The 13,825-nt window shown below is 45.0% G+C and overlaps 1 protein-coding gene across 1 annotated transcript in view; it reads left to right on the forward strand.

Annotated features, from left to right (window-relative positions):
• podxl2 (podocalyxin-like 2) overlaps positions 1 to 13,825 on the forward strand; it is a 33,301-nt gene that overhangs the window by 5,602 nt on the left and 13,874 nt on the right. Inside the window, exons 2-3 of the mRNA XM_021610722.2 lie at positions 12,403 to 12,546; positions 12,902 to 13,099. Coding sequence (XP_021466397.2) covers positions 12,403 to 12,546; positions 12,902 to 13,099 — 342 coding nt within the window. The remainder of the gene's footprint in view (positions 1 to 12,402; positions 12,547 to 12,901; positions 13,100 to 13,825) is intronic.

Here is a 13,825-nt window from a genome sequence, read left to right on the forward strand (position 1 = left end):
AGTCAGACAGATATCACACCTATCCTGAGTCAGACAAATATCAGACCTATTCTGAGTCAGACAGATATCAGACCTATCCTGAGTCAGACAGATATCAGACCTATCCTGAGTCAGACAGATATCAGACCTATCCTGAGTCAGACAGATATCACACCTATCCCGAGTCAGACAGATATCACACCTATCCTGAGTCAGACAGATTCACACCTATCCTGAGTCAGACAGATTCACACCTATCCTGAGTCAGACAGATTCACACCTATCCTGAGTCAGACAGATATCACACCTATCCTGAGTCAGACAGATTTCACACCTATCCTGAGTCAGACAGATATCACACCTATCCTGAGTCAGACAGATATCACACCTATCCTGAGTCACAGATATCACACCTATCCTGAGTCAGACAGATATCAGACCTATCCTAAGACAGACAGATATCAGACCTATCATGAGTCAGATATCAGACCTTTCCCGAGTCAGACAGATATCAAACCTATCCTAAGTCAGACAGACCTATCCTGAGTCAGGCAGATATCAGATATATCCTCAGTCAGACAGATATCAGACCTATCCTGAGTCATATCAGACCTATCCCGAGTCTGTCATATCAGACCTATCCCGAGTCAGACTCATATCTGACCTATCCTGAGTCACTCATATAAACCTTTGTGTATGAGTCTCTGTCCACTTTCCCTGCAGCTCACAGTTTTCTGCTGTGAACAATGTGCACTGCTGGCAGCCATGCCAAGAGACCAGGGACTATAAATCTTACTACTACCCACAGTTAAAGCTACCTAGCAGCCTACGCAGTGCTGCAAAGTCAGCCTCTGTCTGTCTGCAGCCCAGCCGTCCTCCTACAGCAAGCAGCCAGCATCCTGGAACCCATGCAGAGCAGGTAGAATAGTAATTCATCATGAATGCACATTGTAGGACAGATAACTGATTGATTACTGATGGAGATACCAGTTGGTAGTATAACGACCCGAACCATTCACATGTACACTGACACTGATCATGTGGTTTCACTACTTCATCCTTGTAAAGGATGTGAACGATGTCCCCTGTGATGCAGTGGTTGTAAAGGATATGAACGATGTCCCGTGTGATGCAGTGGTTGTAAAGGATATGAACGATGTCCCCTGTGATGCAGTGGTTGTAAAGGATATGAAGGATGTCCCCTGTGATGCAGTGGTTGTAAAGGATATGAACGATGTCCCATGTGATGCAGTGGTTGTAAAGGATATGAACGATGTCCCATGTGATGCAGTGGTTGTAAAGGATATGAACAATGTCCCCTGTGATGCAGTGGTTGTAAAGGATATGAACGATGTCCCATGTGATGCAGTGGTTGTAAAGGATATGAACAATGTCCCCTGTGATGCAGTGGTTGTAAAGGATATGAAGGATGTCCCCTGTGATGCAGTGGTTGTAAAGGATATGAACGATGTCCCCTGTGATGCAGTGGTTGTAAAGGATATGAACGATGTCCCCTGTGATGCAGTGATTGTAAAGGATATGAACGATGTCCCCTGTGATGCAGTGGTTGTAAAGGATATGAACGATGTCCCATGTGATGCAGTGGTTGTAAAGGATATGAACGATGTCCCCTGTGATGCAGTGGTTGTAAAGGATATGAACGATGTCCCCTGTGATGCAGTGGTTGTAAAGGATATGAACGATGTCCCCTGCGATGCAGTGGTTGTAAAGGATATGAACGATGTCCCCTGTGATGCAGTGATTGTAAAGGATATGAACGATGTCCCCTGTGATGCAGTGATTGTAAAGGATATCAAATCAAATATAATTTTGTTGGTCACATACACGCGTTGAGCAGATGTTATTGCGGGTGTCGTGAAATGCTTGTGTTTCTGTCTCCGACAGTGCAGTAATATCTAACAAGTAATATCTAACAGTTTCACAACATACACTCAATACACACAAATATAAGTAAGGAATGGATTAGGAATATACACTATCGTTCAAAAGTTTCACTTAGATATGTCCTTGTTTTTGAAAGAAAACATAACATAAAATTGATCAGAAATACAGTGTAGACATTGTTAATGTTGTAAATGACTATTGTAGCTGGAAACGTCTGATTTTTAATGGAATATCTACATAGGCGTACAGAGGCCCATTATCAGCAATCATCACTCTTGCGTTCCAATGGTATGTTGTGTTAGCTAATCCAAGTTTATATTTTTGAAAGTTTAATTGATCATTAGAAAACCCTTTTGCAATTATGTTAGCACAGCTGAAAACTGTTGTTCTGATTGAAGAAGCAATAAAACTGTCCTTTAGACTAGTTGAGTATCTGGAGCATCAGCATTTGTGGGTTTGATTACAAGCTCAAAAAGGCCTGAAACAAAGACCTTTCTTCTGAAACTCGTCAGTCTATTCTTGTTCTGAGAAATGATGGCTATTCCATGTGAGAAATTGCCAAGAAACTGAAGATCTCGTACAAAGCTGTGTACTACTCCGTTCACAGAACAGCGTGAACTGGCTCTAACAAGAATAGATAAGGCGGGGCTTTACCTAGCAAAGACTTATAGATGACCTGGAGCCAGTGGGTTTGGCGAAAAATATTTAGCGAGGGCCAGCCAACAAGAGCATACAGGTCGTAGTGGTGGGTTGTATATGGGGCTTTGGTGGCAAAACGGAGATCACTGTGATAGACTACGTCCAATTTGCTGAGTAGAGTGTTGGAGGCAATTTTGTAAATGACATCGCCGAAGTCAAGAATCGGTAGGATAGTCAGTTTTACGAGGGTATGTTTGGCAGCATGAGTGAAGGAGGCTTTGTTGCGAAATAGGAAGCCGATTCTAGATTTAATTTTGGATTGGAGATGTTTGATGTGAGTCTGGAAGGAGAGTTTACAGTCTAACCAGACACCTAGGTATTTGTAGTTGCCCACATATTCTAAGTCAGAACCGTCCAGAGTAGTGATGCTAGTCGGGCGGGCAGGTGCGGGCAGCAATTGGTTGAAGAGCATGCATTTAGTTTTAGTTTTAAGATACAGTGCCATAGTATAGAGTACAGTATATACATATGAGATGGGTGATGCAATATTTACAAACAATTAAAGTGACTAAGATACCGTAGAATTGTATAGAGTACAGTTTACACATATGAGATGAGTAATGCAGATACAGATACATTATTAAAGTGGCTAGTGTTTCATTTCCTTAAAGTGGCCAGTGATTCCTAATCTATGTCTATAGGCAGCCGTCTCTGATGTGCTAGTGATGGCTGTTTAACAGTCTGATGGCCTTGAGATAGAAGCTGTTTTTCAGTCTCTCGGTCCCAGCTTCGATGCACCTGTATTGACCTCGCCTTCTGGATGATAGCAGGGTGAACAGGCAGTGGCTCGGGTGGTTATGGTCCTTGATGATTTTCTTGGCCTTCCTGTGGCATTGGGTGCTGTAGGTGTCCTGGAGGGTAGAACGTTTGCCCCAGGTGATGGGTTGTTGATGCAGTTGCCATACCAACCGGTGATACAGCCTGGCAGGATGCTCTCGATTGTCCATCTGTAAAAGTTTGTGAGGGTTTTAGGTGTTAAGCCAAATTTATTCAGCCTCCTGAGGTTGAAGAGGCGCTGTTGCAGTGTGGGTGGACCATTTTAGTTTGTCCGTGATGTGTACACCGAGGAACTTGAAGCTTTCCACCTTCACCACAGCGGTCCCTCTGCTGTTTCCTGAAGTCCACGGTCATCTACTTAGTTTTGTTGACGTTGAGTGAGAGGTTATTTTTCTGGCACCACACTCCCAGAGCCCTCACCTCCTCCCTGTAGGCTGTGTCATTGTTGTTGGTAATCAAGCCTACTACTGTTGTGTCGTCTGCAAACTTGATGATTGAGTTGGAGGCGTGCATGGCCACACAGTCATGGGTGAACAGGGAGTACAGGAGGGGGCTGAGCACGCACCCTTGTGGGGTCCCAGTGTTGAGGATCAGCGAAGAGGAGGTGTTGTTTTCTACCTTCACCACCTGGGGGTGACCCGTCAGGAAATCCAGGACCCAGTTGCACAGGGCGAGGTTCAGACCCAGGGCCCCAAGCTTAATGATGAGTTTGGAGGGTACTATGGTGTTGAATGCTGAGCTATAGTCAATGAACAGCATTCTTACATAGGTATGCCTCTTGTCCAGATGGAACAGGGCAGTGTGCAGTTTGGTGGCCATTGCATCGTCTGTGGAGCTTTTGGGGAGGTAAGCAAATTGAAGTGAGTCTAGGGTGGCAGTTAAGGTGGAGGTGATATGATCCTTGACTAGTCTCTCAAAAACTAGTCTCTCAAAAACACTTCATGATGACAGAGGTGAGTGCTACTAGTCATTTAGTTCAATTACCTTTGCTTTCTTAGGTACAGGGACAATAGTGGCCATCTTGAAGCATGTGGGGACAACAACTGGGATAGGGAGATATTGAATATATCTGTATGAAGGGTGTCCAATGCAGTGCAGTGATTGTGAGTGCACCTACAGCAGACAGCAGGATCCTGGAAACTATTGCGAGCAGAGAATAGTCATTTATCATGCTATTGATCACCATGATGGGAAGACGCCTATGAAAATCCTGTAATGCAGATGACAAAGTAGCTGGAACCTGTGTCATTCTACTACATGTCATTCACACATATATACACACACACACACACACACACACACACACACACACACACACACACACACACACACACACACACACACACACACACACACAAAGATGAAGAATCACACACAAAATCAATGTCCAGTGGGGTACAGAGCAGCGATTGCACATGTGAAGGATGCCCTTGCAGTGTGGGGCCACTGGTTGTGAGAACAGTCCAAAAAGTGAAGGATACGGTTCACTTCCAGATGGTTAACAACATTGGTCCTTACAGAGATCATCAGGAGAGCAGAGAGGAGTCAGTCATAATGACAATCTAGCCTTAACATCACTACTGTAACGCTTGGACTTCATACTTATTTGACTTATTGACATTTTTTATTTGATTACTACTGTAATGTTGATTACTACTGCAATGTTGACTACTGTACTGCAATGTTGATTACTACTGTAATGTTGATTACTACTGCAATGTTGACTACTGTACTGTAATGTTGATTACTGTAATGTTGACTACTACTGTAATGTTGACTACTGTAATGTTGATTACTACTGTAATGTTGATTACTACTGCAATGTTGACTACTGTACTGTAATGTTGATTACTGTAATGTTGATTACTACTGTAATGTTGATTACTGTAATGTTGACTACTACTGTAATGTTGACTACTGTAATGTTGACTACTGTACTGTAATGTTGATTACTGTAATGTTGACTACTACTGTAATGTTGACTACTGTAATGTTGACTACTGTACTGTAATGTTGACTACTGTACTGTAATGTTGACTACTACTGTAATGTTGACTACTGTAATGTTGACTACTGTACTGTAATGTTGACTACTGTACTGTAATGTTGACTACTGTAATGTTGACTACTGTACTGTAATGTTGATTACTGTACTGTAATGTTGACTACTGTAATGTTGATTACTGTACTGTAATGTTGACTAGTGTAATGTTGACTACTGTACTGTAATGTTGACTGCTGTACTGTAATGTTGACTAGTGTAATGTTGACTAGTGTAATGTTGACTAGTGTAATGTTGACTACTGTAATGTTGACTACTGTAATGTTGACTACTGTACTGTAATGTTGACTATTGTAATGTTGACTACTGTAATGTTGATTTCTGTAATGTTGACTACTGTAATGTTTACTATTACTGTGATGTTGACTAATGTACTGTAATGTTGACGACTGTACTGTAATGTTGACTACTGTAATGTTGACTACTGTAATTTTGACTACTGTAATGTTTACTACTGTAATGTTGACTACTGTAATGTTGACTACTACTGTAATGTTGACTACTGTAATGTTGACTACTGTAATGTTGACTACTACTGTAATGTTGACTACTGTAATGTTGACTACTGTAATGTTGACTACTACTGTAATGTTGACTACTGTAATGTTGACTACGGTAATGTTTACTACTGTACTGTAATGTTGACTACTGTAATGTTGACTACTACTGTAATGTTGACTACTGTAATGTTGACTACAGTAATGTTGACTACTGTAATGTTGACTACTACTGTAATGATGACTACTGTAATGTTGACTACTGTAATGTTGACTACTGTAATGTTTACTACTGTACTGTAATATTGACTACTGTAATGTTGACTACTACTGTAATGTTGACTACTGTAATGTTGACTACTGTACTGTAATGTTGAGGGAGCTAGCGCACAACCTTTATACCTGCTGTAAGTTTGATTTGATTTGATACTCCACATGAATACCCTGCAACTCGCTGCAGCTCCCGAGTGGCGCAGTGGTCTAAGGCACTCCATCTCAGTGTTTGAGGCGTCACTACAGACACCCTGGTTTGAATCTAAGCTGCATCACAACCAGCTGTGATTGGGAGTCCCATAGGGCGGCGCACAATTGGCCCAGCGTCGTCCGGGTTTGGCTGGGGTGGGCCCTCATTATAAATAAGAATTTGTTCTTAACTGACTTGCCTTGTTAAATAAAGGTTACATAAAACAAACAAAACATTGGCTGCTATCTGATCCAGTGAACAGAGAGAATCTGACTCCAACAGGGAGATTTAGAGGGAATCTGACTCCAACAGAGAGAGATTTAGAGGGAATCTGACTCAAACAGGGAGATTTAGAGAGAATCTGACTCAAACAGGGAGATTTAGGGGCAAGAGAGAATTGGATCAACTGAAGAAGCAAAATATTTTGCACAATCACTCAGGGATCATCCTAAAATCCTGTTCCAAGTAAAGAAACAATTATCAAGAGTATCAATTTGATTTAATCCACAATGACTATCATTGATGCTGTTCTTGTTGCTGTTGTTTATGTGCATTGGGCGTGTATGAGCTAACTACATGTGAGGTCAGTAGTGTCCATTCACATCACATATTGGTCAATGAAATTACATTGAAAGTAAAGTTTTGTGAGTGGTAAAACTCCAGAAACATGGTCATAGCGGTTGTTTTGGAGTGTCTGAGATGGAACTGCGTTAGAACTGTCAAATCCACAAGTGGCTCCTTGCATTTTACCTAAAGCGGACATTGCCATTGGCTGCAGGGAGTCGCATTAACAGAATACAGCCTGGTTTACAGGTTGGAACACTGGAATGTGAGATGTAATCTACACCTCCATTAGGAACACTGGAATGTGAGATGTAATCTACACCTCCATTAGGAACACTGGAATGTGAGATGGAATCTACACCTCCATTAGGAACACTGGAATGTGAGATGTAATCTACACCTCCATTAGGAACACTGGAATGTGAGATGGAATCTACACCTCCATTATGATGATAGAAACCCTCATTATTTAGTTGAATGATTTTTCTATTTTCTATACAGCCTACACTTTCTCCTTCTGAACTTGTAACGTGAGTGGGACGGGTGTGGCAATGATCGCAAGATGGCTTCCAACGCAGTTCCATCTCCAAAACATCCGCTAATCGGGTGTCTGCTATCGCCAGTTAGCTTGATTTGATTGGACCTATTCCATAGTCTTTCTCCTGTGACCTTCAAGTCTTGTCCTTGAAGCTAAATGTAGAATACAGCACTGTTGTATACGTCAGCCTCTCAGTGATGAAGAGCTGCTTTCCAAATGGCACCCTGTTCCCTGCATAGTGCACTTCTTTTGACCAGAGCCACTATGTAGGTAATGGGGAGTCATTGGGAAGGTACCCAAGGTTAGCCACAGGCGCAGCCATGTGGGAACTTAGGGAGCACAGAGCCAGAGCAGTACTATGATAGTTGGCCAATAGCCCAGTGTAATGGATGTGGTTCAGTGGAACATGTTTCCATGATGCCATTCGTTGCCTGAGACCTGCCTGAAGGCTTGTGTTAGCTCCCTGAGCTCTAGCCTTTAGCTCGGCGGGCTAACACAAGCCGTATGGTGTGACTGTTCAGGAGATGTAGGATCAAACCCAGTTGATCACAGCAGTAGTGTTAGCCCGCTGAGCTAAAACCAAGGCATGCTATGTAGCCTACCAGCAGAGATACCAACATAGGCCCCTAGCCCCCTAAACCCCTAGCCCTTAAACCCCTAGCCCCTAACCCTTAAACCCCAAGCTCCTGTACTCCTAAACCCCTAGCCCCTGCAGACTGGCAAGTTATCCAGTGGAAGGTTGGGGGTTTCTCGCTTCTGCTAACTTTTATTTATGCATTAGCTGCTGAGAGGAAGAGACCCAGAAAAGTCACTTGCTTCTGAACATCCGCTCTGGCTGTATCAGTGAAGGGATTTAAATGTTTACTTCTCTGTGAAGCTTTTTATCTTGCAGCTGGGAGGGATTGGAGCTATTTAGCTGGTGGCTGGGAGAGATTGGAAACTTTTTATCTTGCAGCTGGGAGAGATTGGAAACTTTTTATCTTGCAGCTGGGAGAGATTGGAAACTTTTTATCTTGCAGCTGGGAGAGATTGGAAACTTTTTATCTTGCAGCTGGGAGAGATTGGAACTTTTTAGCTGGTGGCTGTGAGGAATTTAAGCTTTTTAGCTTGTGGCTGGAGGGATTGAAGATTTTTAGCTGGTGGCTGGGAGGGATTGAAGATTTTTAGCTGGTGGCTGGGAGGGATTGAAGATTTTTAGCTGGTGGCTGGGAGGGATTGAAGATTTTTAGCTTGTGGCTGGAGGGATTGAAGATTTTTAGCTGGTGGCTGGGAGGGATTGAAGATTTTTAGCTGGTGGCTGGGAGGGATTGAAGATTTTTAGCTTGTGGCTGGAGGGATTGAAGATTTTTAGCTGGTGGCTGGGAGGGATTGAAGATTTTTAGCTTGTGGCTGGGAGGGATTGAAGATTTTTAGCTTGTGGCTGGAGGGATTGAAGATTTTTAGCTTGTGGCTGGAGGGATTGAAGATTTTTAGCTGGTGGCTGGGAGGGATTGAAGATTTTTAGCTTGTGGCTGGGAGGGATTGAAGATTTTTAGCTTGTGGCTGGAGGGATTGAAGATTTTTAGCTGGTGGCTGGGAGGGATCGAATAATTTTAGCTGGTGGCTGGGTGCGATTGAAGATTTCTGGTACATACAGTACCATGAGCCTCATTCTTTGCTCTGCTTAGGAGCCCTAGCTTTACACACACACACACACACACACACACACACACACACACACACACACACACACACACACACACACACACACACACACACACACACACACACACACACACACACACACACACACAAGTGATGTGTTTGGAGAGCCAGCAGAGACAGAGCCACACCAGGAAGAGAACAGTGATGGGTTTGAGTTTTAATCAATGTGACAGAAGTTCTGCCAGCTCCACTGGCTTGTCCTTATCTAACTACAAGCCTCTGTGACTCTGCATATAAAAGCCACGGCTTGGTAAATGGAAAATGTGTTTTGAAGGAATAAACCTCTGTCTTGTCTTGGTAACTCTTTCTGCCATGTGGCTGGGCCGGTGTCCTGGCGTGTTGAAAAAGCCTGTTTTACAAGACTCCTTGACTCTGCATAGAGAAAGCCATGGCTAGGATGGAAAATGTATTTGGGGAATATGGAATAAACCTCTTTTGGTAGTCTCTCTTAACAGACTGTTAACTTAATCGAGGTAGCTGGCCTGCGCACACAATATTTGGTTCTATGTTCCACGATTGGTATTACTGTCTTGCCTCTTGGTGACACTTATTGCCATGTGGTCAATGACCTGGGCCTGGCCTGGTGACAGAAACACAGGGGATTAAGCCCAGTGTGACACCATAGTGTAGTAAGCATGTTCAGACAGTGTGGAGTGTGATACTACGCTGTTTGGACTCTAGGCCTTACTAAGCCATCTGGGACAGGCTGGGGTTAAGACTATGCTGTGGACAGGCAGCGGACTGCTGGGGTTAAGACTAGGCTGGGGACAGGCTGGGGACAGGCAGCGGACTGCTGGGCTTAAGACTAGGCTGGGGACAGGTTGGGGACTGCTGGGGTTAAGACTAGGCTGGGGACAGGTTGGGGACAGGCTGGGGACTGCTGGGGTTAAGACTAGGCTGTGGACAGGCTGGGGACAGGCAGCGGACTGCTGGGGTTAAGACTAGGCTGGGGACAGGTTGGGGACAGGCTGGGGACTGCTGGGGTTAAGACTAGGCTGTGGACAGGCTGGGGACAGGCAGCGGACTGCTGGGGTTAAGACTAGGCTGGGGACAGGCTGGGGACAGGCAGCGGACTGCTGGGGTTAAGACTAGGCTGGGGACAGGTTGGGGACAGGCAGCGGACTGCTGGGGTTAAGACTAGGCTGGGGACAGGTTGGGGACAGGCAGCGGACTGCTGGGGTTAAGACTAGGCTGGGGACAGGTTGGGGACTGCTGGGGTTAAGACTAGGCTGGGGACAGGTTGGGGACAGGCTGGGGACTGCTGGGGTTAAGACTAGGCTGGGGACAGGCTGGGGACAGGCAGCGGACTGCTGGGGTTAAGACTAGGCTGGGGACAGGTTGGGGACAGGCAGTGGACTGCTGGGGTTAAGACTAGGCTGGGGACAGGTTGGGGACAGGCAGCGGACTGCTGGGGTTAAGACTAGGCTGGGGACAGGCAGTGGACTGCTGGGGTTAAGACTAGGCTGGGGACAGGTTGGGGACAGGCAGCGGACTGCTGGGTTAAGACTAGGCTGGGGACAGGAAGTGGACTGCTGGGGTTAAGACTAGGCTGGAGACAGGCAGCGGACTGCTGGGGTTAAGACTAGGCTGGGGACAGGTTGGGGACAGGCAGCGGACTGCTGGGGTTAAGACTAGGTTGGGGACAGGCAGCGGACTGCTGGGGTTAAGACTAGGCTGTGGACAGGCTGTGGACAGGTTGGGGTTAATAATAAGCTGGGGAAAGGCTGGGGTTGACTAGACTGGGGACAGACTGGGGTTAAGGAGGCAGGGAAGTGGCAGTAGAGTATACTAGACAGGAGAAAGTGTCTTAGCAGGTTAAGTGCTTAGTTACCTCATTGTCCATCTGTCTCGGCCATGCCAGTGTCCTATCCTGTGGCCAGTCACCTACAACAGTTGCTTTAAATACACACAGGCCATATAAGACAGCTGCTTTAAACTGACCATCCTACGGATCCTCGACTTCGGCGATGTCATCTACAAAATAGCCTCCAATACCCTACTCAATAAATTGGATGCAGTCTATCACAGTGCCATCCGTTTTGTCACCAAATCCCCATATACTACCCACCACTGCGACCTGTACGCTCTCGTTGGCTGGCCCTCGCTTCATACTCGTCGCCAAACCCACTGGCTCCAAGTCATCTACAAGACCCTGCTAGGTAAAGCCCCACCTTATCTCAGCTCGCTGGTCACCATAGCAGCACCCACCTGTAGCACTCGCTCCAGCAGGTATATCTCTCTGGTCACCCCCAAAGCCAATTCCTCCTTTGGCCGCCTCTCCTTCCAGTTCTCTGCTGCCAATGACTGGAACGAACTACAAACATTTCTGAAACTGGAAACACTTATCTCCCTCACTAGCTTTAAGCACCAGCTGTCAGAGCAGCTCACAGATTACTGCACCTGTACATCTATAATTTAGCCCAAACAACTACCTCTTTCCCTACTGTATTTATTTATTTTGCTCCTTTGTACCCCATTATTTCTATCTCTACTTTGCACATTCTTCCACTGCAAATCAGCCATTCCAGTGTTTTACTTGCTATATTGTATTTACTTCGCCACCATGGTCTTTTTTTTGCCTTTACCTCCCTTATCTAACCTCATTTGCTCACATTGTATATAGACTTATTTTTCTATTGTATTATTGACTATGTTTGTTTTACTCCATGTGTAACTCTATGTGTCGAACTGGTTTGCTTTATCTTGACCAGGTCGCAATTGTAAATGAGAACTTGTTCTCAACTTGCCTACCTGGTTAAATAAAGGTGTTCTCAACTTGCCTACCTGGTTAAATAAAGGTGTTCTCAACTTGCCTACCGGGTTAAATAAAGGTGTTCTCAACTAGCCTACCTGGTTAAATAAAGGTGTTCTCAACTTGCCTACCGGGTTAAATAAAGGTGTTCTCAACTTGCCTACCTGGTTAAATAAAGGTGTTCTCAACTTGCCTACCGGGTTAAATAAAGGTGATAAAATAAAATAAAAAATACACACTATGGTATAAGACAGCTCTACAGTATGTAGCCACAATTGTAGAACACAACTGTAGAAAAATGGCAGAGAACAAGGCTATTTGACTGCTATTTATCTGATCCAAAAACAGTTGACAGTGAAAATCTTGTCTTGGTTTATTTCCCAGCTGATTTAAGCTGGTACTTACCTGGTATTAACTAAGAACTGTGTGGAAATCTTTCTTTCCTTCACTCTTTCTTTCCAGGCTCCATCTCACTGTTGTTCCTGTTGTCCTGTGACACCCTGTTGAGTGATGGACCACCCACCTTGCTGTCCACCTCCCAGCCCTCTCCTCTGTCCCTCATTGACCTGGATCTAGATGTGGAGGAGCAGCCTGAGATGATGACCGGTAGGTTAGAGAAGCGGGCCAGCAACCAGAGGGTTGCTGGTTCATTTCCAATATCCGACTGAAACATCTGGTATGGCAACTGGAGCCTCACTGGCATCAGTACCCTAGATGCAATCTGGTATGGCAACTGGAGCCTCACTGGCATCAGTACCCTAGATGCAATCTGGCATGGCAACTGGAGCCTCACTGGCATCAGTACCCTAGATGCAATCTCCTGCCGTTGTGCCTTTGAGCAAGGTCCAGGGAGAGTGTTTGTATCTTTGGGGTCGGGCTATAAGCAAAATACAAATGTCTGTGGATTGACAATAAAGTAAATAATAAATCAAGACAATAAAGTATAATTTTTTCTCTGTAGTTCCAGGCAGCCCCACCACGGTACCAGGCCTAACCTCCCAGGGACGGGAGACCTCCCAGCAGGACACGTCCCAGGAGTCCTCAGGGTTCTTCAGTGAGGACGGTGAAGACAACAAGCCTCTCCAGTCCTCTGTTCATCTCTGGGACGATGTCAGAGACCAAGTCAACATCACTGATCTAGACAGGAAGTCCCTCAGAGGTACGTAGACTATGTATATGACAGTGGTATGTCCTTCCTGTCAGACTTCAGAGTTCCCCTGCTACACCTTGTCCATTATTTCGTGCCAAGGACAGGAGAAAGACAAGGAAGACCCTCGATAGCGGGAATACATGGCAGCAGGTAACGTGTCTCAAACAGCAGCTCCAGACACACTGTAGAAGTGATTATGGTACTGCTGAAATGGGTATAGTTCGGCTCAGAACTGTTTATTTTGGTAGGCTGGGCACAGGCAGAGCACTGCAGAGAAAGTGGAGTCTGACTCGTGCATTATGCAGAAGGGGGAATGGGAATATCTTTCACAGGCCAAAGTGGCAGACCTGGATTCAAATCATATTTGAAATAATTGAAAATACTTAATCTGTGCTTGATTGAACTCGCCTAGCTTAAAAGACAAATGGAATAGTCCCAAAATGGCAAATCCCCACCCACATGGTACTCCAGGCAGGCTAGAGCAGACACTAAAATATCTGAAAGATTTCAGTTAGTATTTGAACCCAGGGCTGTACCACGGTGGCAAATGGGATTCCACGCTTCAGATATCAGGTGGAGTCGACTTTCAGGCAAAAAAACACCAGCAGCAGTTTAGTCTCTGTAGCCTGTGTGGTTATATAGTCTAGTTTAGCCTGGTGGTTCAGTCTATGTGCTGTCTATAGGAGTTGGCAAGACAGCACAAACAGATCTGGAACCAGGCTATGGTTTTGGAAC

This window comes from Oncorhynchus mykiss, chromosome 7, assembly GCF_013265735.2.
Source record: "Oncorhynchus mykiss isolate Arlee chromosome 7, USDA_OmykA_1.1, whole genome shotgun sequence".
NCBI lineage: Eukaryota > Metazoa > Chordata > Actinopteri > Salmoniformes > Salmonidae > Oncorhynchus > Oncorhynchus mykiss.